General features: G+C 40.1%; 2 protein-coding genes across 3 annotated transcripts; both read left to right on the forward strand.

Annotated features, from left to right (window-relative positions):
- Positions 1 to 1,377: 1,377 nt before the first annotated feature.
- On the forward strand, positions 1,378 to 3,923 carry LOC146554227 (histone-lysine N-methyltransferase set-1-like). Its single transcript, XM_085254037.1, has 5 exons — positions 1,378 to 1,915; positions 2,609 to 2,729; positions 2,813 to 2,975; positions 3,094 to 3,286; positions 3,582 to 3,923. The coding sequence occupies exons 1-5, from the start codon at positions 1,877 to 1,879 to the stop codon at positions 3,690 to 3,692; spliced, it is 627 nt and encodes a 208-aa protein (XP_085110163.1). The 5' UTR covers positions 1,378 to 1,876; the 3' UTR covers positions 3,693 to 3,923.
- Positions 3,924 to 13,249: 9,326 nt separating this feature from the next.
- On the forward strand, positions 13,250 to 19,323 carry LOC146554228 (uncharacterized). 2 transcript variants are annotated; one of them, XM_085255124.1, is made up of 7 exons: positions 13,250 to 13,327; positions 13,537 to 13,642; positions 15,343 to 15,404; positions 15,505 to 17,470; positions 17,769 to 17,927; positions 18,006 to 18,062; positions 18,493 to 19,323. In XM_085255124.1, exons 4-7 carry the CDS (start codon positions 15,808 to 15,810, stop codon positions 18,738 to 18,740), a joined length of 2,127 nt encoding a protein of 708 aa, XP_085111250.1. In that variant the 5' UTR covers positions 13,250 to 13,327; positions 13,537 to 13,642; positions 15,343 to 15,404; positions 15,505 to 15,807; the 3' UTR covers positions 18,741 to 19,323. The 2 variants fall into 2 exon arrangements, with proteins under 2 accessions (XP_085111250.1, XP_085111251.1); XM_085255125.1 differs by lacking the exons at positions 13,250 to 13,327; positions 13,537 to 13,642 and having other exon boundaries at positions 15,339 to 15,404; positions 18,009 to 18,062.
- Positions 19,324 to 27,539: the final 8,216 nt, after the last annotated feature.

Consider the following 27,539-nt stretch of genomic DNA (forward strand, 5'->3'; position numbering starts at 1 on the left):
TTTGCAGAGGGCGAAACAGTACAAAGGAAGTAGAACGATTCCTGAGAACTGGCAGACAAAGAAATGAAATAAAAGAGCACGATATGTCAAACGGGATGTATCAGGAAATAATTGCTTAGAAAATATATTATAACTGATATGTCAGACCGGGTTGATACATGAAAGATTAATTGCTTGCAAGTACAGTTTCATTTGTCTGTCCAAAATAGGCTGTTTAATGTGTCACTGAATAATGGTGAGATGAGATACATGTAATAACTGTCTTACTTGAAAAGTGCACATCTCTGCCTGCTGTTACAAAAATGGTTTCAGTTAAATTGGTATCTCATTTTCACATATGCTGGATTGAGCTGCTTCACTCTGTTGTTGTTTGATTGAGGTCCGTAGGAAAGCTTTCAGAAGCTGAGCACATTCGAGTAGTCTCTGCTTCTGCATTTTACAACCAGTTTACAAGCATTTTGTGGGGGGAAAAATCCTTGAATCTCATTTATGATCAGTGTGGGAACACACAATTTGTGCTTCTGCTGAACAACAATGTCAGCTTATTTAATTTGTGCCTTTAATTCTGTAAAAGTTGCCAGAAGGAAACCACGGTGTTTCTGCCACTTTTACTGGCAGGGAAGTGCGATAATCAAGAAGCTATTTTTTCTCTTAAGATGTAGAACAAAGAAATCTAAATATTCACAATAGGTTTTTTTGTGCTTTAAAGATATTACATGTTTGGGCGCATGTATACTTGCATCAGGTCAAGACTCAGGGATGTCAATTCATTTTACATTGTGGAGCCACACAATGTAAAGATGTTAAACTGCATATCTAATATAAGAAACAAAAGTGCAATGTCAACACTTCATCTCAAAGTTTCTACATGACAAAGAAATGCTGCTGTAGTAAATGCAAGGATAATTAACTAAATGTGTAACATTACAGAAAAAGGTCGTATTCAAATTAATTTAACAACCAGTTCACGTGCCAAGACTGAACCCTGAGTTATGCCTGATGCATGTGTGTGCATCATGCACTTGGGTATAGCTAAAAGAGCTGTCTGTGTGTGTGACTGGGTGTATGACACTTGTAGTAGAAAGCGCTTTGAGTGCTCAGTTGAGTAGAAAGGTACTATATATACTATATAAGTACCAGTCCATTTACCAATAAATTAATCCAATGTAGGATTAAATCATCTTTTAATTCATTGAGATAATACTGCATTGATTACTGCTGAATCAATTTATCACTAATTTGCCGTTAGCTACTGCAATCATTAAATAAAGCATTTAATCTGTAGTTACAGTTCTTAGCCATCATTGTGTCTGACTCAAGGTTCTTTAGGTGCTAGTAGCCACTCCTCAGAGATGTAAAAGTACAGACTGTGTGTGTGTGTGTGTGTGTGTGTGTGTGTGTGTGTGTGTGTGTGAGTGCGTCTATGTGGTATGGATTGACATTTGACCTGCGCTGTACCTGGGCTCCGGGGACATTTCGACTTTTTGCTGTGTATTCATGTGTCCCCCTAAAACATGACTTGTAAATGCATTTTTAAGTGTCTAAATAATAATTTTTTCTACTTCTTATGAGGTCATTATTTATCTTTTGACCTGTATTTGCTTAAACTGTAGTGTAAATTCATTTATTAAACTATAATTAAAAGATTTTCTGATTTTCTTAAAAGTCCACCTATACCCCTCACCTGATTTTTGTGTATTCCAGTGTATTGCACAGCGACGTTTCGAGTTAGAGTGGATGTGTGTAGGTACTGCAATTTAATACACATTTTCAATACACACGGCCGGAAGTCATTGTGATTGGTAGGCTATATATATAGGCGGTACCTACAGGAAACGGCGCCACAACTTTCGCGCGCGTGCCCTTTAACAAGTGTATGTCGACGGCAATACGAAGACGGATTAAAAACACAAAGGTAAGCCTTTTTTAATGTAAAATGCACCATGACTTTAATACTATATGAAATTATAGGTGCACAGGCCTATATTAAACTGGTTTAATTTATGCTTTATGGACTGTTAGTGAGTCTTTGAAGAAGTAAAACGGCCCCAGCGTTTGTCATTGAGTAAATAAAATAGGGCTGACGACTAACCGCGTCAACGCGATAAAGCGGGCTAACCCGTGTTAGGATTTACTCGGTGTTAAAGCATTATTGTGGCTTAAACGTGTTAATGCCGACATCGCGACTAACGCGATTAACAATTAAACCAGCGCAGTCTGAGTCAAAATCCCTGATGTCGCTGTTAGCTAATTTCGGGCAGTTTGTCCAATGTCTGTCATTCTGCTGACAGCCCTAAAATAAAAGCAAGGGTATAAGTGTATTTAGTCGTGTATTTATTTATATGCCTGAAGAAAAAACTTCTTACAGTTTTGATGCCTAAGCTTTCTCAGTACTTGTATCACTCTCTGCAGTCGCCATTACAGAAATGTCACATGTCGCCATTTTGAGTACTAGGCCTTTAACATTTTAAAAGAAGGCATAAATTAGCACTATGAATAAGTCAGCTGTGTTTATGCTGTAAACTACACTACTGCTAGTTCTGCTACTACTGATGATGATGACAATGATGACGATAATCGTAATACTTTATATGCTTTGGTAATACAGCCAATCGTACAGGAGAACATGCGAAGGAGACGCATTCCTCCACGGGAGGATGCAGTCTGTCATGTTTCTGCTGGAAGGGACAAACTGGGACTTGATATCCACTACATAAATGCCTTCAAAGGTAAGTTGGTCTTTAGTTTGGATTAGATTTGGAGTTTGTCACTTTGTCTTTTGTCACTCACTTGGTATGCCTCTGCAATTCAGGTCGGGGCATTTTCACGACTGTTCCATTCCAAAAAGGAGACTTTCTTTTGGAATACAGAGGTAAACTCATAACAAAAGAAGAATGTGAGCGGAGACACAGAGTTTATCATGACAGCCTGAAGGTGTTCATGTTTGAATTCAAGTTTGATGGAAAACTCTGGTGGTGCGTATTATATCAGTGTAGTTTGATTAAGATTAAATGACACATTGCTTTTGATTTATGAAAAAAAAAGCTTCCTAACTAACTAGTTAAGCTAATACTTTTTTGCCTAACCCCACAGTGTGGATGCATCTCAAGAAGATGGGTCATTAGGCAGACTTGTCAACGACAACCACATCAGTCCAAGTGCTAAGATGAAAATATTAAATATCAATGGAAAGCCCCATCTATGCTTATTTGCAAGCAGAGACATAAGTCCAGGCGAAGAAATAGACTATAATTATGGTGACTCGGATTGGCTCTGGAGATGCAAGGTATTTCTACAATTGTACTTTTTGGAACTGATAAATTGCATACCCTAAGCCATTTTTACATTTGTACCTACTCAAATTGGCTTAACGTGACTTAGGGCATCTAGTTTTTCACTGAAATTGAGTATCACCTACTGTGCCTGGGGTAACTATAGCAATGCAGCCGAGCATCCAGTGATATAAATGCCACAGCAAGCATGGACGTCAAGGTGACAAAATGCCTGCTGCTCAGTCTATACTTTAGTGTTCAATTCAGGGATCACGCTGTTAATTTTGGTCGCTATTTCAAACATTTCAGAGTTTCAAAAATGATGGCTTGGATTTTCACGAAGGAGGCGCACTCATAACTTATCGAGTGACACCATTGACCAGCCACCTGGTGGCATTCAGTCTATGTCAAATTTTCTGATCACTTTGGATCACTTGGAACCTTGGTGCAGTAGTTACTGAAAAACTACATGGTACTATAACCTACTGGAAAAACAGGGGTAGGTACTAATGGAAAACAGGCAATTGTGATGGCTGCCACATCAAAGCCCTCTAAAAGCACTAAAAAAATATCAGCAGGTATGCAGAAATAAAAAATGGCTTTCGGTTTCTAAATTTTAACAGTGATTGATGTTTAATGTGATTCTACACAGCAAAATCTCCAGTGTTAAATTAACACTGGAGAGTGTCTATAAGGGTCCACACCTCTGAGTGTTAAATACAACACTGTTGAGTGTTAAATTAACACTTTTGACAGTGTTATATGTTTAAAAGTAACCTAGTCAGTTTTGAAGATTAACAATGGCTAACACTGAGCAGTGCTGATTTTCTAACACTGGAAAATAACTCAAAATGTTAGAAATATTCCAGTGTTAGAAAATCAGCACTGCTCAGTGTTAGTCTTTGTTAATCTTCAAAACTGACTAGGTTACTTTTAAACATATAACACTGTCAAAAGTGTTAATTCAACACTCAACAGTGTTGTGTGGACCCATATAGACACTCTCTAGTGTTAATTTAACACTGGAGATTTTGCTGTGTAGCCTCTTTAGTTAGATTCATTTTAAATTTTGTCCCTTGAAGATAAATGGGCCCTAGTGACAGTTCGTTGCTGCTACAGGTGATTGTTTTACTCCTTTAGCAATGGCTTAAAAAATAAAGAAATCACACTGACTATTTGTCTCTTAATCATAGGGCCTTAAATTCTCTATACATGACAGTGAATATTTTAAAGACAATAGCTTGAAACTTATCTTTCTCATACAGTTTATTTAATGTTTCAAAAGCCTCTTCAAAAATGCACTGTATATTCATTCTCTATCTGTTACACACGAAGACTGAGACCAGCCAGATTCAGAAGACTGTGAGCTGCCTAAAGCCGCAACCAAACAGCTTTCCAAACAATGATCTGGACCTGAAACATCCAGAGCCTGAAAGGGTAAATATAATCCAGTGTACCACTTAATGAACTAATAATTTAATCTATCATCATTCTTTATGGATGCTGTGTGTGTGTTTGTGTTTGGCAGTCACCTGGGTGTGATGTGATTTACATGGACTGTGGCTTGTAGGTCCTTTTCATTGTTTCAAAGTGCAAGTCTGGATAACATCTGAGTGTGTGTGTGTGTGTGTGTGTGTGTGTGTGTGTGTGTTAACCACCCAAATGTGACTTAGGAGGACCACACTGTTATTGGGGGACTCCGTCAAAGTTTGCTTCATGGTGACATCACTCTGGTTTTAGGAGGGGTCTTCTCGTATGTCTTGACAGTTTGACCTACAGCATGCAGAGCTGACTGCATGTGCTTTGTTTCTATGTTGAAATTTTTTGAAACTCAGGCTTGAACATTAAGATAGATAGTACTATACAACTTCTTAACTTGTTTTAGGCACTTTTTACTGCTGTAATGCATGGGCTCTCTCTGGCTGTGTACTCTGGCTTCTTCCCACAGTCCAAAGATGTAGCTTATGGGGTTAGGTTAACTGGTGATTCAAAACTGCCCTTTGGTGTGAATGCAAATGCTTGTCCTTCCATGTTAGACTGGCGATCTGTCCAGGTTGTACTGCCCTATGGTAGCTGGTATAGGCCCCAAAACTGCTACCCCACAATCCTGATAAGGATAAGTGGAAGAGGATGGATGATTGCAAAGGAATCAGTTGTTAATTATTGTAGCCAGTATTTTTTTCAGAAGAAAACATTTCTTGAGTGGAAAGCCCCCCCCCCCCCCCCCACACACACACACACACACACACACACACATGCAAATTAAAGACAGAAGCACAGGACTGCCCAGTACAGTTGCAAGAAGAGCACTTGGTCTAATCTTTGTGCCATCTTTTCTTTGTTGCAGGATCTTGATGAAGAAATGCCTCAGCAAGGCTCAGAAGCCATGCATTCTTCTTCAGTGCAAGATTTTGAAGAGGTAACATTGACCTAGGACAGATTTTAATGAATGTTTCTCATGCACGATGTGTACCTTACGCTATTTGCCGATAGTGAAATGGTCTATTCATCCTCTTGAGTGATGCATTTTTAGTAACTGTCAGATTACTGTTCTTTTGTCTTCATTCTCTATCTGTTACACACGAAGACTGAGACCAGCCAGATTCAGAAGACTGTGAGCTGCCTAAAGCCACAACCAAACAGCTTTCCAAACAATGATCTGGACCTGAAACATCCAGAGCCTGAAAGGGTAAATATAATCCAGTGTACCACTTAATGAACTAATAATTTAATCTATCATCATTCTTTATGGATGCTGTGTGTGTGTGTGTTTGGCAGTCACCTGGGTGTGATGTGATTTACATGGACCGTGGCTTGTAGGTCCTTTTCATTGTTTCAAAGTGCAAGTCTGGATAACATCTGAGTGTGTGTGTGTGTGTGTGTGTGTTAACCACCCAAATGTGACTTAGGAGGACCACACTGTTATTGGGGGACTCCGTCAAAGTTTGCTTCATGGTGACATCACTCTGGTTTTAGGAGGGGTCTTCTCGTATGTCTTGACAGTTTGACCTACAGCATGCAGAGCTGACTGCATGTGCTTTGTTTCTATGTTGAAATTTTTTGAAACTCAGGCTTGAACATTAAGATAGATAGTACTATACAACTTCTTAACTTGTTTTAGGCACTTTTTACTGCTGTAATGCATGGGCTCTCTCTGGCTGTGTACTCTGGCTTCTTCCCACAGTCCAAAGATGTAGCTTATGGGGTTAGGTTAACTGGTGATTCAAAACTGCCCTTTGGTGTGAATGCAAATGCTTGTCCTTCCATGTTAGACTGGCGATCTGTCCAGGTTGTACTGCCCTATGGTAGCTGGTATAGGCCCCAAAACTGCTACCCCACAATCCTGATAAGGATAAGTGGAAGAGGATGGATGATTGCAAAGGAATCAGTTGTTAATTATTGTAGCCAGTATTTTTTTCAGAAGAAAACATTTCTTGAGTGGAAAGCCCCCCCCCCCCCCCCCCCACACACACACACACACACACACACACACATGCAAATTAAAGACAGAAGCACAGGACTGCCCAGTACAGTTGCAAGAAGAGCACTTGGTCTAATCTTTGTGCCATCTTTTCTTTGTTGCAGGATCTTGATGAAGAAATGCCTCAGCAAGGCTCAGAAGCCATGCATTCTTCTTCAGTGCAAGATTTTGAAGAGGTAACATTGACCTAGGACAGATTTTAATGAATGTTTCTCATGCACGATGTGTACCTTACGCTATTTGCCGATAGTGAAATGGTCTATTCATCCTCTTGAGTGATGCATTTTTAGTAACTGTCAGATTACTGTTCTTTTGTCTTCATTCTCTATCTGTTACACACGAAGACTGAGACCAGCCAGATTCAGAAGACTGTGAGCTGCCTAAAGCCGCAACCAAACAGCTTTCCAAACAATGATCTGGACCTGAAACATCCAGAGCCTGAAAGGGTAAATATAATCCAGTGTACCACTTAATGAACTAATAATTTAATCTATCATCATTCTTTATGGATGCTGTGTGTGTGTTTGTGTTTGGCAGTCACCTGGGTGTGATGTGATTTACATGGACTGTGGCTTGTAGGTCCTTTTCATTGTTTCAAAGTGCAAGTCTGGATAACATCTGAGTGTGTGTGTGTGTGTGTGTGTTAACCACCCAAATGTGACTTAGGAGGACCACACTGTTATTGGGGGACTCCGTCAAAGTTTGCTTCATGGTGACATCACTCTGGTTTTAGGAGGGGTCTTCTCGTATGTCTTGACAGTTTGACCTACAGCATGCAGAGCTGACTGCATGTGCTTTGTTTCTATGTTGAAATTTTTTGAAACTCAGGCTTGAACATTAAGATAGATAGTACTATACAACTTCTTAACTTGTTTTAGGCACTTTTTACTGCTGTAATGCATGGGCTCTCTCTGGCTGTGTACTCTGGCTTCTTCCCACAGTCCAAAGATGTAGCTTATGGGGTTAGGTTAACTGGTGATTCAAAACTGCCCTTTGGTGTGAATGCAAATGCTTGTCCTTCCATGTTAGACTGGCGATCTGTCCAGGTTGTACTGCCCTATGGTAGCTGGTATAGGCCCCAAAACTGCTACCCCACAATCCTGATAAGGATAAGTGGAAGAGGATGGATGATTGCAAAGGAATCAGTTGTTAATTATTGTAGCCAGTATTTTTTTCAGAAGAAAACATTTCTTGAGTGGAAAGCCCCCCCACACACACACACACACACACACACACACACATGCAAATTAAAGACAGAAGCACAGGACTGCCCAGTACAGTTGCAAGAAGAGCACTTGGTCTAATCTTTGTGCCATCTTTTCTTTGTTGCAGGATCTTGATGAAGAAATGCCTCAGCAAGGCTCAGAAGCCATGCATTCTTCTTCAGTGCAAGATTTTGAAGAGGTAACATTGACCTAGGACAGATTTTAATGAATGTTTCTCATGCACGATGTGTACCTTACGCTATTTGCCGATAGTGAAATGGTCTATTCATCCTCTTGAGTGATGCATTTTTAGTAACTGTCAGATTACTGTTCTTTTGTCTTCATTCTCTATCTGTTACACACGAAGACTGAGACCAGCCAGATTCAGAAGACTGTGAGCTGCCTAAAGCCGCAACCAAACAGCTTTCCAAACAATGATCTGGACCTGAAACATCCAGAGCCTGAAAGGGTAAATATAATCCAGTGTACCACTTAATGAACTAATAATTTAATCTATCATCATTCTTTATGGATGCTGTGTGTGTGTTTGTGTTTGGCAGTCACCTGGGTGTGATGTGATTTACATGGACTGTGGCTTGTAGGTCCTTTTCATTGTTTCAAAGTGCAAGTCTGGATAACATCTGAGTGTGTGTGTGTGTGTTAACCACCCAAATGTGACTTAGGAGGACCACACTGTTATTGGGAGACTCCGTCAAAGTTTGCTTCATGGTGACATCACTCTGGTTTTAGGAGGGGTCTTCTCGTATTTCTTGACAGTTTGACCTACAGCATGCAGAACTGACTACATGTGCTTTGTTTCTATGTGGTTTGAAACTCAGGCTTGAACATTAAGATAGTACTATACAACTTAACTTGTTTTAGGCACTTTTTACTGCTGGTAGTGCATGGGCTCTCTCGCTGTGTACTCTGGCTTCTTCCCACAGTCCAAAGATGTAGCTTATGGGGTTAGGTTAACTGGTGATTCAAAACTGCCCTTTGGTGTGAATGCAAATGCTTGTCCTTCCATGTTAGACTGGTGATCTGTCCAGGTTGTACTGCCCTATGGTAGCTGGTATAGGCCCCAAAACTGCTACCCCACAATCCTGATAAGGATAAGTGGAAGAGGATGGATGATTGCAAAGGAATCAGTTGTTAACTATTGTAGCCAGTATTTTTTTCAGAAGAAAACATTTCTTGAGTGGAAAGCCCCCCCCCCCCCCCCCCCCCCACACACACACACACACACACACACATGCAAATTAAAGACAGAAGCACAGGCCTGCCCAGTACAGTTGCAAGAAGAGCACTTGGTCTAATCTTTGTGCCATCTTTTCTTTGTTGCAGGATCTTGATGAAGAAATGCCTCAGCAAGGCTCAGAAGCCATGCATTCTTCTTCAGTGCAAGATTTTGAAGAGGTAACATTGACCTAGGACAGATTTTAATGAATGTTTCTCATGCACGATGTGTACCTTACGCTATTTGCCGATAGTGAAATGGTCTATTCATCCTCTTGAGTGATGCATTTTTAGTAACTGTCAGATTACTGTTCTTTTGTCTTCATTCTCTATCTGTTACACACGAAGACTGAGACCAGCCAGATTCAGAAGACTGTGAGCTGCCTAAAGCCGCAACCAAACAGCTTTCCAAACAATGATCTGGACCTGAAACATCCAGAGCCTGAAAGGGTAAATATAATCCAGTATACCACTTAATGAACTAATAATTTAATCTATCATCATTCTTTATGGATGCTGTGTGTGTGTGTGTTTGGCAGTCACCTGGGTGTGATGTGATTTACATGGACCGTGGCTTGTAGGTCCTTTTCATTGTTTCAAAGTGCAAGTCTGGATAACATCTGAGTGTGTGTGTGTGTGTGTGTTAACCACCCAAATGTGACTTAGGAGGACTACACTGTTATTGGGGGACTCCGTCAAAGTTTGCTTCATGGTGACATCACTCTGGTTTTAGGAGGGGTCTTCTCGTATGTCTTGACAGTTTGACCTACAGCATGCAGAGCTGACTGCATGTGCTTTGTTTCTATGTTGAAATTTTTTGAAACTCAGGCTTGAACATTAAGATAGATAGTACTATACAACTTCTTAACTTGTTTTAGGCACTTTTTACTGCTGTAATGCATGGGCTCTCTCTGGCTGTGTACTCTGGCTTCTTCCCACAGTCCAAAGATGTAGCTTATGGGGTTAGGTTAACTGGTGATTCAAAACTGCCCTTTGGTGTGAATGCAAATGCTTGTCCTTCCATGTTAGACTGGCGATCTGTCCAGGTTGTACTGCCCTATGGTAGCTGGTATAGGCCCCAAAACTGCTACCCCACAATCCTGATAAGGATAAGTGGAAGAGGATGGATGATTGCAAAGGAATCAGTTGTTAATTATTGTAGCCAGTATTTTTTTCAGAAGAAAACATTTCTTGAGTGGAAAGCCCCCCCCCCCCCCCCCCCCCACACACACACACACACACACACACACACATGCAAATTAAAGACAGAAGCACAGGACTGCCCAGTACAGTTGCAAGAAGAGCACTTGGTCTAATCTTTGTGCCATCTTTTCTTTGTTGCAGGATCTTGATGAAGAAATGCCTCAGCAAGGCTCAGAAGCCATGCATTCTTCTTCAGTGCAAGATTTTGAAGAGGTAACATTGACCTAGGACAGATTTTAATGAATGTTTCTCATGCACGATGTGTACCTTACGCTATTTGCCGATAGTGAAATGGTCTATTCATCCTCTTGAGTGATGCATTTTTAGTAACTGTCAGATTACTGTTCTTTTGTCTTCATTCTCTATCTGTTACACACGAAGACTGAGACCAGCCAGATTCAGAAGACTGTGAGCTGCCTAAAGCCGCAACCAAACAGCTTTCCAAACAATGATCTGGACCTGAAACATCCAGAGCCTGAAAGGGTAAATATAATCCAGTGTACCACTTAATGAACTAATAATTTAATCTATCATCATTCTTTATGGATGCTGTGTGTGTGTTTGTGTTTGGCAGTCACCTGGGTGTGATGTGATTTACATGGACTGTGGCTTGTAGGTCCTTTTCATTGTTTCAAAGTGCAAGTCTGGATAACATCTGAGTGTGTGTGTGTGTGTTAACCACCCAAATGTGACTTAGGAGGACCACACTGTTATTGGGAGACTCCGTCAAAGTTTGCTTCATGGTGACATCACTCTGGTTTTAGGAGGGGTCTTCTCGTATTTCTTGACAGTTTGACCTACAGCATGCAGAACTGACTACATGTGCTTTGTTTCTATGTGGTTTGAAACTCAGGCTTGAACATTAAGATAGTACTATACAACTTAACTTGTTTTAGGCACTTTTTACTGCTGGTAGTGCATGGGCTCTCTCGCTGTGTACTCTGGCTTCTTCCCACAGTCCAAAGATGTAGCTTATGGGGTTAGGTTAACTGGTGATTCAAAACTGCCCTTTGGTGTGAATGCAAATGCTTGTCCTTCCATGTTAGACTGGTGATCTGTCCAGGTTGTACTGCCCTATGGTAGCTGGTATAGGCCCCAAAACTGCTACCCCACAATCCTGATAAGGATAAGTGGAAGAGGATGGATGATTGCAAAGGAATCAGTTGTTAACTATTGTAGCCAGTATTTTTTTCAGAAGAAAACATTTCTTGAGTGGAAAGCCCCCCCCCCCCCCCACACACACACACACACACACACACACATGCAAATTAAAGACAGAAGCACAGGCCTGCCCAGTACAGTTGCAAGAAGAGCACTTGGTCTAATCTTTGTGCCATCTTTTCTTTGTTGCAGGATCTTGATGAAGAAATGCCTCAGCAAGGCTCAGAAGCCATGCATTCTTCTTCAGTGCAAGATTTTGAAGAGGTAACATTGACCTAGGACAGATTTTAATGAATGTTTCTCATGCACGATGTGTACCTTACGCTATTTGCCGATAGTGAAATGGTCTATTCATCCTCTTGAGTGATGCATTTTTAGTAACTGTCAGATTACTGTTCTTTTGTCTTCATTCTCTATCTGTTACACACGAAGACTGAGACCAGCCAGATTCAGAAGACTGTGAGCTGCCTAAAGCCGCAACCAAACAGCTTTCCAAACAATGATCTGGACCTGAAACATCCAGAGCCTGAAAGGGTAAATATAATCCAGTGTACCACTTAATGAACTAATAATTTAATCTATCATCATTCTTTATGGATGCTGTGTGTGTGTGTGTTTGGCAGTCACCTGGGTGTGATGTGATTTACATGGACCGTGGCTTGTAGGTCCTTTTCATTGTTTCAAAGTGCAAGTCTGGATAACATCTGAGTGTGTGTGTGTGTGTGTGTTAACCACCCAAATGTGACTTAGGAGGACTACACTGTTATTGGGGGACTCCGTCAAAGTTTGCTTCATGGTGACATCACTCTGGTTTTAGGAGGGGTCTTCTCGTATGTCTTGACAGTTTGACCTACAGCATGCAGAGCTGACTGCATGTGCTTTGTTTCTATGTTGAAATTTTTTGAAACTCAGGCTTGAACATTAAGATAGATAGTACTATACAACTTCTTAACTTGTTTTAGGCACTTTTTACTGCTGTAATGCATGGGCTCTCTCTGGCTGTGTACTCTGGCTTCTTCCCACAGTCCAAAGATGTAGCTTATGGGGTTAGGTTAACTGGTGATTCAAAACTGCCCTTTGGTGTGAATGCAAATGCTTGTCCTTCCATGTTAGACTGGCGATCTGTCCAGGTTGTACTGCCCTATGGTAGCTGGTATAGGCCCCAAAACTGCTACCCCACAATCCTGATAAGGATAAGTGGAAGAGGATGGATGATTGCAAAGGAATCAGTTGTTAATTATTGTAGCCAGTATTTTTTTCAGAAGAAAACATTTCTTGAGTGGAAAGCCCCCCCCCCCCCCCCCCCCCCACACACACACACACACACACACACACATGCAAATTAAAGACAGAAGCACAGGACTGCCCAGTACAGTTGCAAGAAGAGCACTTGGTCTAATCTTTGTGCCATCTTTTCTTTGTTGCAGGATCTTGATGAAGAAATGCCTCAGCAAGGCTCAGAAGCCATGCATTCTTCTTCAGTGCAAGATTTTGAAGAGGTAACATTGACCTAGGACAGATTTTAATGAATGTTTCTCATGCACGATGTGTACCTTACGCTATTTGCCGATAGTGAAATGGTCTATTCATCCTCTTGAGTGATGCATTTTTAGTAACTGTCAGATTACTGTTCTTTTGTCTTCATTCTCTATCTGTTACACACGAAGACTGAGACCAGCCAGATTCAGAAGACTGTGAGCTGCCTAAAGCCGCAACCAAACAGCTTTCCAAACAATGATCTGGACCTGAAACATCCAGAGCCTGAAAGGGTAAATATAATCCAGTGTACCACTTAATGAACTAATAATTTAATCTATCATCATTCTTTATGGATGCTGTGTGTGTGTGTGTTTGGCAGTCACCTGGGTGTGATGTGATTTACATGGACGAAGTTTATTAGTTGATATCTGCAACTGAATTGAAAACACACCTTTCCAACTGTCCAAAACAAATAAATGTTGCAATATTTTGCTAACAGTGTCACAATCATCGTCTGGTGTGCACAACAATATCATCTTTGGACAAGTGCATTCAGTGTGTGGGACCGGTTTCCTCCCTCAAGTGGCTTGGCTTTAAGTGCAAAGGTGAGACATTTAGTGAATAGGTACAGTGTATAGTAAAAAGCATTAATAGAGTTCAACAAGTTAAGACGTGCTGAAATGAACACTGCTCCCTTTTTAATTAATGGGTGGTCACGTCTAATTAAAGAAATGCAGTATTACCTCATTGGTGCAGGACCTTGTAAAAATGGTATACTTGGGATTGTCCTCAATTCCCCATTCCATAACATAAACTGCTCAAAATAATAAAGGGAACACTTAAACAATGCGATGTTACTCCAAGTCAGTCACACTTCTGTGAAATCAAACTGTTCACTTAGGAAGTAACACTGACAACCAGTTTCACATGCTGTTTTGCAAATAGAGTAGACAACAAGTGGAAATTATAGTCAATTCACCATAATAAAGGACTGGTTCTGCAGGTGGTGACCACAGACCACTTCTCAGCACCTATGCTTTCTGGCTGATGTTATGGTCACTTTTGAATGCTGGCGGTGATTTCATTTTAGTGGTAGCATGAGACAGTCTACAACCCACACAAGGGGCTCAGGTAGTGCAGCTCATCTAGCGTAGCACATCAATGTGAGCTGTGGCAAGAAGGTTTGCTGTGTCTGTTAGTGTAGTGTCCAGAGCATGGAGGTGCTACCTGGATGTGGAGTAGGCCATAGGAGGGCAACAACCCAGCAGCAGGACCGCTACCTCCACCTTTGTGCAAGGAGGAACAAGAGGAGCCCTGCAAAATGACCTCAAACAGGCCACAAATGTGCATCTGTCTGCTCAAATGGTCAGAAACTGACTTCATGAGGGTGACTTGAGGGTCCAGCATCCACAGGTGGGGATTGAGCTTGCAGTCCAACACCATGCAGGATGTTTGGCATTTGCCAGAAAACACAAAGTTTGGCAACTTCAGCACGGGCACCCTATGCTCCTCACAGCTGAAAGGAGGTTCAAACTGAGCACGTGACAGTCTGGAGATGCCGTGGGGAATGTTCTGCTGCCTGCAACATCCTCCAGCATGATCATATTGGCAGTGGGTCAGTAATGGTGAGGGGTGGCATTTCTGTGCCTGCCAGAGAGCCTGACTGTCATTGGGTAACAAGATGAGGTCCTCGGACCCTTTGTGAGACCACATGCTGGTGCATTTGGCCCTGGGGTCCACCTAATGCGAGACGACACTGGGCCTCATGTGGCTGGAGTATGTCAGCAGTTCCTCCATGACAAAGGCATTGATGCTATGGACTGGCCCGCCTGTTCCCCAGACCTGAATCCAATTGAGCACATCTGGGACATCATGTCTCACTCCATCCACCACAAACTGTCCAGGGGTTGGCAGATGCTTTAGTCCAGGTCTTGGAGGAGATCCTTCAGGAGACCATCCGCCACCTCATCCCGAGCATGCCCAGGCATTGTAGGGAAGTCGTACAGGCATCTGGAGGCCACACACATTCAACTACACACTTTCATGCCACTCAACTACCTAAAGAACAAAGTATTTAATAAGAATAATTCCTTCATTCACATCTGGGATGTCCTTTTTTGGGGGGGGGGGAGGGGGATTAGCAGTGTATGTGTAGTCATTAAAATATCCTTAATGTGAACAGTTTTGGTTTTTTTTGTTTTTTCAGCATTTGACATTACTGCAATGCTTTGACAAAAAACTACTTCACTTAAATAGAACTGCAAAGCTAAATTAAGTCTATCAAAATGTGTTTCCGTTTGTTTAGGGGTCTGGCACAAATCTTGCCTTGCAAAATTGGCAAATCAGAATTGCCACCAGTCAACACAGGTGTGTATCCCATTCATATTTGGCTTGACTTTTTTTCAGTTTATTTTTTACCTGTCTAAAGTATTGATCAATTAAAAAAACTTTTGTTCTTACATTCCAGAAAGAAGAAATTTCTGAATATTCAGGGGAGGATGGATTGCCACATTCAGTTCTGGATCAAATATCAAGCGATGATGATGGCAACCACAGCATATCAGAAGAAGAATATGTGCCAGATTCAGAGTCATATGATGAAGATTCAGATGAAGACATCTCATTATTGCCAAGCACATCAAAAGGTCTGCTATGCCAAGATGACATCTCCAAAGCGCATGAACAATCAGATTCAACGAATTTAATCCACAACTTGACAAAGGACAAGCCACAAGATAAAAGTGAGCTTTGCGAAACTGAATCAGAAAAAATGACTTTAAGTAAAAGAAATTACTGCTATTTTTGTGGCAAACCACAAGCTAAAATTTCCCGCCACCTGAAAACGCACAAAACGGCTCCTGATGTTGTGCATGCATTTTCCCTGCCTAGAGACTCAAACGAGCGTAAAAGTCTGTTAGAGAAATTGAGAAATAAGGGAAATTTTAAGCATAATGCTGCAGTTTTGCATGGTGGAGTGGGACCACTGAAAGTGAAGAGAAGACCCAAGATTAAAGCAGTAGAGGGAAAGTTTGCTCATTGCTTTTATTGTCAAGGGATGTATGTTCGCAAGGATCTTTGGAGACATGTCCGCAGATGTCCTAACAAACCAAAAGATGACACGGATAAAGAACCTGGAAGAACCAAAGTACTCGGCCTGGCTTTAACTCTGGAGTCTCAGTGTTATCCGCAGGTGTCAAGTGGAGTCTGGAAGGTTCTTGCTGTTATGAAACAAGATGAGATTGCCTCAGCTGTGCGAAATGACTTTACTGTTATTCAGTTTGCCCAGTCCCTCTACAATAAACATGGACAAGACCCTACAAAGTATGATTATATACGACAGAAGCTTCGTGAAGCGGGACGTTTGTTGTTGTGTCTGCGCACAGAATTCTCAGTGCATAACATGGAAGAAGCTATTAAGCCTGCTAATTTCCAGAGAGTTGTGCAAGCAGTAAAGAAAGTTTCAGGTTTTGATGAAGAGACACTGTCATACAAAACTCCAAGCCTTGCGCTGAAACTGGGACATACACTGCATAAAATGTCTGACATTATCCATTGTCGTGCCCTCATGACAGAGGATGAAGCCCTAATCAAGTCCACTGATGCGTTCAAGAAGTTGTATGTCTCCAAATGGTCTGAGATGGTGTCTCACCGTGCCTTGAACACATTGAGTGAGGCAAAGTTTAACAAGCCATCAACATTGCCCTTTACAGAAGATGTTCGGATTCTCCATCACTACCTTCAAAAATCTGCAGAAAGTGCCTTTTGCAGCTTGGAGAACGAAGCCACAGCTCAGAATTATGCCCAACTTGCACAAGTTACACTCTCACAAATCATTGTGTTCAACCGAAGACGTTCTGGAGAGGTTTCAAAGATGCGCCTCAAAAGTTTTCTTGAAAGAGACAAAACAGCACTCCACACAGATGTTGCCATGGGGCTCTCAGAAATGGAACAGAGACTCTGTAACTATTTCTGTAGAATAGAAATAATGGGAAAAAGGGACAGAAATGTTCCAGTTCTGCTAACACCAAGCATGCTGGATGCTCTGTCACTACTGGTTAGTAGGAGGCCTGACTGTGGTATTTGTGCCACTAATATCTACCTCTTTGCAAGACCCCGATCAATGAGTCATTACAGAGGAATGGACTCCTTGCGTGTTCATGCACACCAGTGTGGAGCAAAGCAGCCTGAGTATCTAAGATCGACACAGCTCAGAAAACATGTTGCCACACTCTCACAAGTCCTTAATTTGAAAAACAACGAACTTGATCAGGTTGCAGATTTCCTGGGTCATGATATCCGCGTTCACCGCGAATTCTACAGATTACCAGTTCCCACAACACAGCTGGCCAAGATTTCCAAACTGCTTTTAACACTGGAAAAAGGACAACTTTCCCAGATCCAGGGGAAATCACTGGATGAGATCAAAATAGAAGGTTTGTATTGAAAGGAGCAAATATTAGGGCAGTAGTTGAATATTATGCTTTATCAACCGAATTAAAACCTAAAAGCACAGACCATTCTGTTAAATGTCCATGATTTAAGGTTCTTGAAGTCTATTGTTTCATCACTTTGCAACATTTGGCAAACTGCAGAGTGGTGGCCTTAAATAGTAAAACTATGTACTATAATTTCCAGTATTTGTTCTGTATTTTGTCATATCTCGTTGTTAATGTGAGGTTTTTGGGGGGTTTGTGTTTGGTTTTTTGGGGGGGTTTTCCCACAATTTCTCAGATGAAATTGCATTAAGTGATGCTGAAACAAAGGACAGTGAGAGTGAATCAGATGATGATGACACAGCACTCACAATGTTGGCGTGTGGCACCAGTGAGCCTGTACATGCAGTAGCTGATTCCACAAACACAGCGCAGCTCCAAGACACTGTAGATTGTGGTAAGTTACCACTAGCTTGGTTTCTGTGGATAAAATGTTTGTTACAAATATTAAAACTTAATCAAATTGTGTAATCAGCAGATGAAGGACCACTCACAATGCCTGCAGCAAGTGAGACTGCTGCTCCCTCTGAAGGTAAGGGGTGCAGTTGGTTCTCTAAGCTTATTATTGTTTCATCACTTTGCAACATATGGCAAACTGCAGAGTGGTGGCAAAAAGTCACTTGGATGAGTGACAAAATGTTTCTCCCACTGAAAACGCTACGTCCAGATTAACAGAATCAACGTTTTGGGATTTACTTACCTGGATGATTGAGCATGCATCAAGAGACTTTTATTCAACTTTTTATTCAGTCTTTTATTCACAGCGGAACACTAAATGTCTCATTTTAGAAATTTGATAAATTTTCAAAGAGAATTTTAGCTCGTTTTGATATTGATGGTAGCAACACATTTCAGAAGTTAGTACAGGGTAGCATCCATTCTTTTAACCACCAAATGTTTTTTGTTTTTTTTTGTTTGGTTTTTTGTTTGTTTTAACTACTACTACTTTATATATCTTCCAGAGAAAAATGCTGCTCAATCCCACAATTCCCGAAGAGCTCCCAAAAACATGTGGTCCAAGGCTGAGGTTGCTGCAGTGATGAGGCATTTTAAAGACCACATAAACGAAGGGAAACTAGCCACCAAAAATGAATGCAGTCATTGCAAATTGGTAGAAGATCCGGTGTTGGCAGGAAGAACAGTTCAAAACATAAGAGATTTTGTAAGAAACAGAGGATTAACTGCAAAAAGGCAGAAAAAAATGAACTAAAATAACTGTTTAGAGAGCTGTGGTTTTACATCTTGGTCAGATTGCCAATTGTTGTTAACACTGATGTTCTGTTTAAAGAAAAAAAAGTTCTTGTTAAATACAGAAGTAGTTTGTATTTCATAATTTTTACATTTAATTTATTTAGGGTTTTTTTTGACGGGTTATATTTAAAATAAAAAATTATAAATGCATATTTTCTCCCCTTAATATTTACCTTTAAACTATTAAAATTCATTTTAAATGTTTTTAATTTTTCTGTTTTCTATATTTTTATATTTCTGTGGGAAGCGTGGGCATTTTTGTCCATAGATTTCTTTTTTTATTTATGGTTAAAATTAATGTTCAGATCCAAGAACACTAATAAAATGATGTTCCAGTAATCCTGTGTCCTGTCAGATGTGTATTCATGGTAATGATGAGCTATTTACATATTACATCATTGTCCCTTTAAAGACCCAATATTGTTTTTTTTGGACCTCATAAAACACATTGTTGTCAAGTGGACAATGTCTCCAGAAAACACAATAGAGTCTGGTTGGTGTGTATCAGTGTATCTAGACTTCTATAGGGAGTGTATGAGGTCTGAAGTGACCCAAATTTTTTTCAGATTTTTTCGAACACTTTAACCTCGCTCCCTTGGCTCTAAGTCCTTTCAAAAGGGTAGTCCACTTAAACCACCACCGGGCGGATTGACGTAGTATAGTCCCGCCATACCACATAGACCCGTATGTGTGTGTGTGTGTGTGTGTGTGTGTGTGTGTGAAATCTTGGCATGCAAACTATATAACAGGCAGCTGTGAACTGAACATTCACATGTCAAACAAAATCGTCAACTCAGCCTGATTGGTTTATCTGATTTGTTGAGCTAATCAAGTGAGTTTTTTAAGGTGACTGCTGGCAAAATTACCTGCACTACCACTAAAGTGACAGTGCAATTTACAGGTACGATCTGGAATGGTAAAATAATATTGAACTGATGTATTAAAAAGTTATTTAAATCCTGAAACTCGGAACCTAAATTTGATCCTAAGACTTATCAAGAGGCTAATTATAATCACATCTCTGCAGCAATCACCATCAATCTCAGGAGTCTCCAGGTGGCTCACTTCTCATCCTCATGCTTCGTTTATTTTCAAGTCAGGCCACAAAAAAAAAAAAAAAAAAAAAAAGATTTTATGGGAGCTCAAGTGCATCTTTAACCTTGCAGAATTTTTGCTCTGGAGGGATTAGGCAGATATACAGAAACCTTGCCGTCAGGTGCTCACATCCTAGTTATGCAAAGTCACGGTGATATAATATCATTCTGGAAGCAGAAGCCTCATTATGCATGTGCTGATAAATGATTAATGCCTTTAACAAACTATCCATCACCAGAATTTGTTTAAAAATTTATCAAATACCATATCACACCATGTTGTGGATTTGCTCATTACACTGCCTGCCTGAGCAACAGAGCTCTGATTCCAATGAGTGATTTTTGTTGCAACGACATACTTGTTGAAGACTGTGCAAAGAGGAAAGAGATGCACCTATTGTATTTGGCACCATAAAAAAACACAAAGCTCATTTAATTGGCCTGTGAGATCAAAGCTTTCTAACAAATGCTACTTACCAGGAAGCAGGATAACCGACTATATGTTTGCATAACAGTGGCCTCAGGGTTGAAAATCAAATTAGCGCTGTAAAGAAAGCATGCTGTGCCAATACCAAGAACGATTTCCTTTTCATCTGTTTTCTTCTTTATCCTGATGAAGGTCTCTCTTTTAATATCTAAATCCTCTTTAATAAGAGTCACATAGTGGAAGCCTTGTTGGTTTGCTGTCCCGTGGACTCAACATTAACATTCAAAATGAATTCACAGTGTAGGCTGTAGACTAGGCCACACAGTGAAAAAAGTGAATCATTGTATTTTAAGAAAAATAAATGTGAATTTTTCTTGCTACCAGTCAGCAGAAATATTCACATTCTAATTTAAATGCCATTCTGCTAAACTAAAAACGCTCACAAGCTCAAACTCTCTGGCTGATAGAATATCACACTATTAATCTCAAGAGAATACTCAGGTGATGACACTACAGTTTTACAGATGTTAATTTCTTCTTTTCTAATTAATGAAGATGTTTGAGTCAGGAAATACTATTGTTTCAATACGCAAGACAAAACCCCAGTTAAGCTTGACAAAGTCTGTGATGAGTTTAGCTAAAAGGATCTGTCCGTCTTTATACTGTGTCTGAATCATGATGGAAGCAAGACAGGAAAAAACAGACCAGATGTCTAGCTTCCAACTCATATTTTCCCAGTCCTCCCAAGTGATGCCAAGATGTCCCCAAAGATGCTGTACAGCTGATGTTTTCCCAAATGGATTCATAATTCTGTGGTAAAGTGTTTGGGGTAGGAGGGGAAGTAAACTCGTAGTAAGCACCAGCTCTAATTTTCAATAATTGTAACCAGGACTACATCCATCTTGTCAGGACTCAAAGTTCAAATGAAGGTCGGGCTCATAGTTACTGCTAAATACAAACAGCTCATTTCTGTAGCAAAATGAAAAGCCCAATGTAGCTCCAAGATCAGTATTGTATACTACCACATGCATACATGCATATTCACCCACTCATACAAATCCATGAATTCAGGTGTTCCAATCACTTTCATGGCCACAGGTGTATAAAATCTGCATAGAGGTATGCAGACTGCTTCTACAATCATTTCTGATAGAATGGGTTGCTCTCAGGAGCTCAGTGAATTCCAGTGTGGTATCGTCACAGGATGCCACCTGTGCAACACGTCCAGTAACTACTAAATATTCCACAGTCACTTTTTAGTAGTATTATAACAAAGTGGAAGCAATTGGGAAAAACTGCAACTTAATCACAAAATGGTAGGCCATGTAAAATCATAGAGCATGGTCAGTGGATGTTGAGGCACACAGTGCGCTGAGGTCGCCAACTTTCTGTAGAGTCAATCACTGCAGAACTCCAAACTTCATGTGCCTTCAGATTAACTCACCGACAGTGCATGGAGAGCTTCATGGAATGGGTCACCATGGCAAAGCAGCTGCATCCAAGCCTTAGATCACCACATGCATGGCAAAGTGTTGGCTGCAGCGATGTAAAGCATGTCACTACAGAACTCTAGATCAGGGGAGGCTTGTTCTCTGGAGTGGCAAATGATGCTCCTCCACCTGGCAATCTGATGGATGAGGCTCGCTTTGGTTCTTGCCAGGAGAACGGTACTTGTCTAAGACAACTGTTCCAAGTGTAAAGTTTGGTGGGGTTTTTCAGGAGTTGGGCACATCTCCTTAGTTCCAGTGGAAGGAACGTAATACATCAGCATTCCAGGACATTTCCTGTTCCAACATGACCGTGCACCAGTGCACAAAACAAGGTCCATAAAGTCACGGATGAGCAGGTTTAATGGGGAAGAACCTGACTGGCCTACACATAGTCCTGCCCTCAACTGGACAAGTGAATACTTTTGGCACATTTTTTTGCAAAAAGTGTGTGAAAATAGCACATTGTTATTTTTTATGCCAATTTACATGTTTTGATAGCTTTTGAAAAGATTTTCAAAAGCGAGAATTTTTTGTTTTTATGACAGCTGCTCTAATAAATGTATTAAGCACTGTAGTTTCAGGCACTAATGTGGATATGGAAAAATCATGTAGGCCCTTGCAGACACTCATGTGAACTGGGTTTTTGTGAAGGGGTGGAAAAATTGTTCCGATGATCCGTCACATAGTAACATTGTTTCAATCAGTGACTTTGAAGTTGTTCCTTTTTTGTGTGTTTCAAGTCCCTATCATTCAGATCAATTCATAACAGAATGATAAAGTAAAATCTCTGGACACACATTTCTCTGATAGAACTCATTTCCATTAGTATTATTTGGTTTACCTGTCAGTCTGTTGAAAAAGCAGGTAGTTTGTATCTGTAGGTTTTATTTTTTTCAGCAGGCATAGAATGCTATTAATATTGCTGTTTCTCCTCCTCCCAGCACATGTCTTCATCAAAGACTGGTTCCTCTGGGATAACCACCATTATAGAAGCTGGTAGCATCGCTCTACTTGCCCCCCCACCAAGGATGCATAAGTTAGGATGACAGGAGGCCCCTAGAGGTGATCCAGACTGCTTGTCAGAGGAGCTGAGGGTCTAAATTTAGCTGTGAAAGGAAACCTGAACACTTGACAACAAGTTTACGGGCCTTGGCAGATGCCTTAGATAAATTGGAGCCTTGCTGTCCTTCTTATTGCTTCTCTGGTTCTGGATTCTGAGTTTGGTGTGGCGTGAAATAGCTTGTGACAAACCTCTGACAAAGAAGAACTTCGTACCAAACTTTAGTATGCAGAGTGCTCAGGGTCTTTTCCTGTTTTGTCATGAGCTCACATCAGCTTCATTAATCTATCTAACAGCTTTGTTTACCATGCTTATGGCATTCTTCACAGTTTTGTCACCCTAATGATAAATGTATTTAAGGTATCCCATATGGAATGGTATGGAATAAACCTTTTTAAGTGACCTTTTCTGGTCCCACCCAAATGTTTTCTGCAAAGGCCAAATGGTATTACCTGAACTTAGGGATCCAGTGGATATATTTTTGTTGCTGTTGAATGGAGCCCATTGTTTCTTAGCTGGCACTATATTGGTATGATTGTAACCTTTGTATACCCTTTGTTTGAGGGAGCAGAATGATTGGAGGAGTAAAAGGTAATGAAGTAGTTTACATTTCTTATTTTTCTTACTTCTGATTTTAAATGATGTGATGGTTTAAAGGTATGCTAGCTTCTTAATGTGTGCATGCAACAAACCTAAACCAAACTAAATATACACTGTAAAAAAAACAAACTGTAATATAAAAGTATTTTACTGTGTATTTTACAGTTTTGTACTGTTCTTCTAGAATATCATTAAATTCACATGAATAGACTGATTTTACATTTCAAATGTAAATTAACGTAAAATTACTGTAAATGTAATAAAACAATTTTCTTGTTTTTTAAATGTATTTGTCTGTACATATGCATATTTAGATTGTTAAAATACATTCACAAATGTGTCATAATTCCACAAATATTTGTCCATTATTTAAAAGATTGAACTGTGGTAAAAAAAATCTATGGACTGTAGCTACAAATCGACAATGATTGTTTTGCAGTTGTCATAGCCTCCAACATCCACCGATGCCAGTTACGTTACTTTCTACTGGAAAGAAATGTTCTATGCGTGTCAGGGCTGAGCGCGTTCCACTATTTCAGTTGCTGAGATTTACTTTCATACTTTGGGCACATTTAGTTTTGTAGTTTCTATTGTTTTTCAGGTTGAATGACATATCTTGGTAATCTCTTTTTAGAAGCAACGTTTTATTCTTCTGTTTTAAAAATTGTAATTTCAATTTTATTTTGCTAAATGGTTGCCATGCATCCATTTGTTTCGTATTGTTAACTGTCTGATTGCCTTCAAACTCTCCAGCCTTTCACACATTTCCATGTTCCATGATCTCATTTTTTCCACCATATATTTTTGTAAACATCCTGCTTTCATATAGTTTTTCTTGTGTTTGACTTGTTGTGTCTGATTGCTGGATTTGTTCTTTTCCCTTTTTAAAATTTTATAGATTTTTCTAAGCTGACTGCCAACCTGTCAGTGACCTGTCAGTGTCAGTCTGTGCAGTGAAGATTTGGATTTTTGACTTCCTGTGTTTACAATGTTATATCCATCTAAAGGTAGCATATTTCTCTTAGATCCAAAGAGCAGTTGTTTTTATGTTCAGTTAAAACAATGCTTGCACTTAAAATCAAAGAGTTTTAAAGAGATTTATAAAGCAAGCCCTTTTGCAGTGCAGGCATATGCAGTCCTACACTTAAAGAGAGGTCAATTTGCTGCAATCTTTACTTAATTCTACAGTACATGAGTTCAGGCTTGATATAGCCAGACAAAATTACAAGTGATTGAGCATCCACTATCCTGTAGTATCAGTGGTTCACCTTTCAAACTCAACTTCACTAGACTCATTCAATGCAAAGTGATGTTGTTATAATAAAGAAATCGTGATGGTAGAGGCTTTGCTGTAACACTGGAACAAGATCAGCAGCAGCGGCGGTGCAGAGGTTGCAAGTGCTTTTATGCATGAACAGTTCAAGAGTGTCATTGATAAGAAAAGCTCTCCAAATATTTCCCTAGCCAGGGGTTTACACAGTATCTATTCCTTATGGTAATTCAGTCAACCAGTCCACGGTTGCCATGGCAATTGCTCACTCTGCAGGTATTTTGTTGGTTAGAAAAGATGAGCTTAGGACTTATAGTGCATGAATAAAAGGGGAAAGATATATACAAAATACAAAGTAATAAACAACGACGTGAAAGGTGAATATTTCAGATGGTAAATTATAAACAGGAGGTAAGTTTATTAATGAACATCTACCAACAAAATGCATTCTAAGTCTGTTAGTACTTTTGTACTTTTTGTACTTTTGCACAAATGTCCATTTAGTCCACAACAAACAGCCTTAGTATGAACCAGATCGAGGACTATGTTTCTCATGAAATCAACTCCTCTGATTCTGTGGCTTTGCAAAACTGCAGAGAGCAGCAATAACATGCGCATCTGCAGTGTCACACTTCATTCTAATTGTGAAAGATCTGCTGACTGAAGCCTATTTCAGAAAGCTTTGGTTTAATCAAAGAAAGCACTTTTATTTTGGTTTATTTACAGAATAGCTAACTCTGCTTTTAACACGAAGGAATGAACATAAAAGGAAGAGCAGTGATGTAGCAGTGGTTGAAAATGTTGCTCACCCTCGTCAGCCTGTGCTGTCCTGGAGTAGCACAGTAAGTGATGTGTTCCAGACGTTGCTTGCTTTATGTCTGTCTGCTGATAGGATGGCGCCGTGTTAGAAATGGCTTCTTCTTATTTACAAAAAAGGAATAAAAGAAAGTGTTTTTGTTAGAGTCATGTATAAATCAATTGGCCAGAAATGGGCTCCACTGCAGTCGTAACAAATGAGTGAATGAACAATGCCACAGCACTTGAACCAGCTCACCTAAACATCATGTAGCAGGTTATTAATGCAAATTATGACAAGGAGTCAATCTATCCATTGAAAATACCCTGGCTACTCTCATTCCCAGGCAGTAAAATAATGCAGTTTTGACAAAGCCACTGGTGATGCTCAATGATGCTCCTTTGGGGGTCGTGCATGCCACACTGTCTGGCATTAATGAGACAACTTTTCAGTGCAAAGGGTCACTGGTTTGTATTTAAACCTTAACAACATTTTCCTTTTCCTAACGTTTCCGTAAACCTCACCAGTGAACAGTGAATACTCCAACCTTCCCGTGGCCCACTAGAGTGAAGATGGAATCGTAAAGTGACTGAATGAATTTTTTTTTTGCTTTTGGTGCAACAACCTCAACCTGGCAATGTATTTGCACAGGTTGCCTGTTAAGAGGCAATCGGTCGCTAAGCCATACAAGTCTGAGTGCTTTGCAAAATAATTGTTTTCCGATCTATAAACGCAGGAGATTGCCAACACATTGCAGTCGGTTTGATTTAGTCTGCACCAATGAGCAAACTCATTTTCAACATGTCTCTTTGCAATAGGGGACTTGACTCAGCTGGTTGTATTCTGGTTATATTCCTGTATACCTGTATACCTTAAAAGCAGGGTTGCCATCTGTGAGTTTCTGGTTGAAATGTGAATGTAAGTAGTTCATGTGAATTTCTGTTTAATGTGAGATTCTGTGGCTGTAGACAGATATCTAATTTCCACCAATTTATCACAGTTAATGACCATATTATCACAAACAGATTGCAATTTAACCCCATTCAGTCACAAACTGATAGCAGATGGATAGCACACTGACTCTGTCTTCAGCACTGGGGTTTGGTACTCAAAGAAGTATTGCATTACACATTAGTGGTTACTTTTTTTGAATGTAATGCAGTATGTTACTTGGTTACTCACTCATTAAATTAGCACAGCTGTTGTAGAAACATGTACAGACTGATGGAGGCTACAATGTTGCAAGCCTGACTCCCCATCACTGTCTGTTACCTTCTGAAGTTCAGGCTCTGGCCCATGGGCTGGGGTTGCGATACTATCATCTAGCTTTGTATTATGCTGTCTGTGCAGATGTTTGCAAAGTGCCAAAGTTGTGTTAGCAGTGTAATACGCCTGTTTCTGTCATGGATGTGGTTTGTATTTGTATTTGCAATAAAGAAAAGATTAATATCCATATGTCCATTCCTGAAAAGCTGTAGACCGCTTCACTATTTTCCTCCTCACCCTAAAATCAGCTGGATGTAAAAAGTTCTGGAAGAAAAATGTTGTTTGGGATAATTGCCTCACCCAAGACGGTTAAATTTTTGCATCATTTGTCACTTGTTCTGTCTGTAAACATGATAGCTCAAAATGTGTTGAATGAATATTGATAAAATCTTAACAACCTATTAAAATATGGATTACATTCGCCAAGGTCTCCAATGTCAACTTAATAATTTATCGGCAGGACATTGACACAAAAGAATCCTTAAAACACAAACTGCAGTATGAATCTGTGTGGTATGTATACTGAGATATAAAGACATATAAAGATTTAAAATACTCTGACACATTTAACCTCTGACCAAAGTGAAAATGATGCCATATAGAGCTATTGAAACTTATGTTTGTATTGACAACATATAGGCATATAGGGAACATTGCATACAGGGATTCTAATTATTTTGGACTTTGGATCTCTTCAAGTAAATTATGGTCAACATTTCATAGAATGTCGTATCTTTAAAACTGTGCTTAATATT

Source organism: Mchenga conophoros, linkage group LG18 (genome assembly GCF_057382185.1).
Source record: "Mchenga conophoros isolate Kocher_MC1m ecotype Shallow Benthic linkage group LG18, M_conophoros_male_GT1.1, whole genome shotgun sequence".
In the NCBI taxonomy this organism is placed as follows: domain Eukaryota; kingdom Metazoa; phylum Chordata; class Actinopteri; order Cichliformes; family Cichlidae; genus Mchenga; species Mchenga conophoros.